General features: G+C 52.8%; 1 protein-coding gene across 1 annotated transcript; it reads right to left on the bottom strand.

Moving 5' to 3' along the window:
• Positions 1-688: 688 nt before the first annotated feature.
• Positions 689-1874, bottom strand: TUSC1 (tumor suppressor candidate 1; the record flags this gene model as incomplete). The annotated part of the gene is made up of 2 exons (XM_042015275.1): positions 689-1176; positions 1320-1874. A coding segment is annotated over one exon (495 nt), but the record flags the coding sequence as incomplete, so codon positions are not given.
• Between the last annotated feature and the right edge of the window lie 2 nt (positions 1875-1876).

The following is a 1876-nucleotide window of genomic DNA, read 5'->3' as shown; positions in this document are numbered from 1 at the left end:
ACTTTACTGGAAACTGCTATTAAGGCAAGACAATCCTGATGGTATTGTAGGTACTGTAGTTCTTGAGCATTTAGCTAGTATTTTCTGAGAATACTTAAGTTTACAAAACAAAAACCACAACCAGACATCACCACCCACACTTTTTCATTAGGAGATATTGACCGTACTGTACCAAATTGTTTTTCCATTTGGAGAATGCACTTGAGCCTGCAGATCCACATACTTAACAAGCACTACAGTCACTTATGATCAGAGGGTTATGCTGACATAACGTGAAGAAACAGCTCTTTTCAGTATAGTCTCAAAGATACTTGTAGAAAATAATGGAATTTCACCTTTTCACATTAGTTTCAACTTGAGCTGAAACAGATCTTGGCTTCTAAAGCTTTAAGAAACCAATCTCAAACCTGAAGGCACTAGACAGCCTATAACTGACATAAAAAATAAGGAAATATTACAAAACCAACCTGTCAGTTCTTCAAAAGGGTTTATTTCAACCAGCAAACTTTCTAGTGAAACACAGGTCTGAAAAATAACTAATTTCCTTCCAAACAGTAGATAATAAAGGTACAGTAAAAAAACCCCAACAATTCTTTGGGCTTTGAGAAGGCACACTGCAATGACCTGAAGGGCACTTCACCTACCATTTCAAAAAAACTCCGTTAAAAATTCACACTGAGGACAATCATTTGGTGTATCGTAATTTTATTGATTAGCTGCAGTTTTGTGTGAAAATGTGAAATTCAAATCAGTATTCATGTGATAGTGAACAAAGTCCATCATTAAAAATACAAATAGTGTTCTGGAGTTAAGTGTCCAAGGCAATTCATAGTTCAAATGATCATCAACTTTTACTGGAGCACTGACAAAAGCTTTCAAGCTTCCTCCACTCCTCTGCCTAACATACACCGACTACTAAGAACTAGTCAGTCTCCATGGCTCTTGAAGCCTACACGACAGTCGCTAACTCAAGAAAAAAAAGGTGATCCACAGCTGGTCCCCAAAGGAAGCACAGTTCAGTGCTGTGGGATGACACGAGATCAAGTGCTCTGTTCACCGCGCTTCTTTTCTCCATGACAACAGCCGCTTTGAGGGATTCCTCTCGTCTTCCAAGCGTCAGTTTCCCACATGAACCTGGTTCTCCTCGATCACCGTCAGCGCTTCCTGGGTATACATCTGGGAAAAGGATTAAAAAACCTTAACTCCTTCCCCACCCTTTCCGTGGGAAGGGCCCGTTTCGAGCGAGGGAGCTGAGGAGAGCCCACTCGCACCGCAAGACGGTCAAAGCCGAGAGCAAGGAGGGGGTGACCCGCCCCTACCCCGTGGCGGCGGGGAGGGCCGGCAGCGCTGGCCGGCGCCGCCCCCTCCACCGGGGCCGCCTACACGGCCGGCACCAGGCTCTTCTTATCCAGCGGCTGATCGTCCTCCTCCAGCAGTAGCTCGTCCAACTCCCCGTCCTCGGCTCCCGAGGCCTCGGGCCCGCCGGCGGCCCGGCAGCGCCGCAGGTGCCGCAAGGCCCGGCGGTGCTTCTCCTGCAGCCGCCCCAGCTGGGCGCGCAGGGCCTCCGCCTCCTCGCCCGGGTCGGCGGGGGGCTTGTCAGGGCCGGGCCCCAGCAGGGCCTGTCGGAAGAGGCAGCGGTTCTCGCGGCGCAGGCGGCGATTCTCCAGCCGCAGCCGCGCGTTCTCCTGGCGCAGCCGCGCGTTGTGCCACTCGCGCTCCTCCCGCTGCCGCAGCGCCTCGCTGTGGCTGGCCGCCAGGTCCGCGTACCGCTCCGCCAGCTGCTGCGGCGACCCCCGCGACTCGCCCCGCCAGCCCTGCCGCCCGCCGCCCGCCTCCGCGGCCCCGCCGCGCCCGCCGCTCCCGGCGGCGGCACCGT

Source organism: Corvus kubaryi, unplaced genomic scaffold (assembly GCF_017639235.1).
Source record: "Corvus kubaryi isolate FWS band 111438036 unplaced genomic scaffold, C.kubaryi_AGA036_p1.0 split3-37296, whole genome shotgun sequence".
In the NCBI taxonomy this organism is placed as follows: Eukaryota; Metazoa; Chordata; class Aves; order Passeriformes; family Corvidae; genus Corvus; species Corvus kubaryi.
This window is presented reverse-complemented; position numbering and strand designations above follow the sequence as displayed.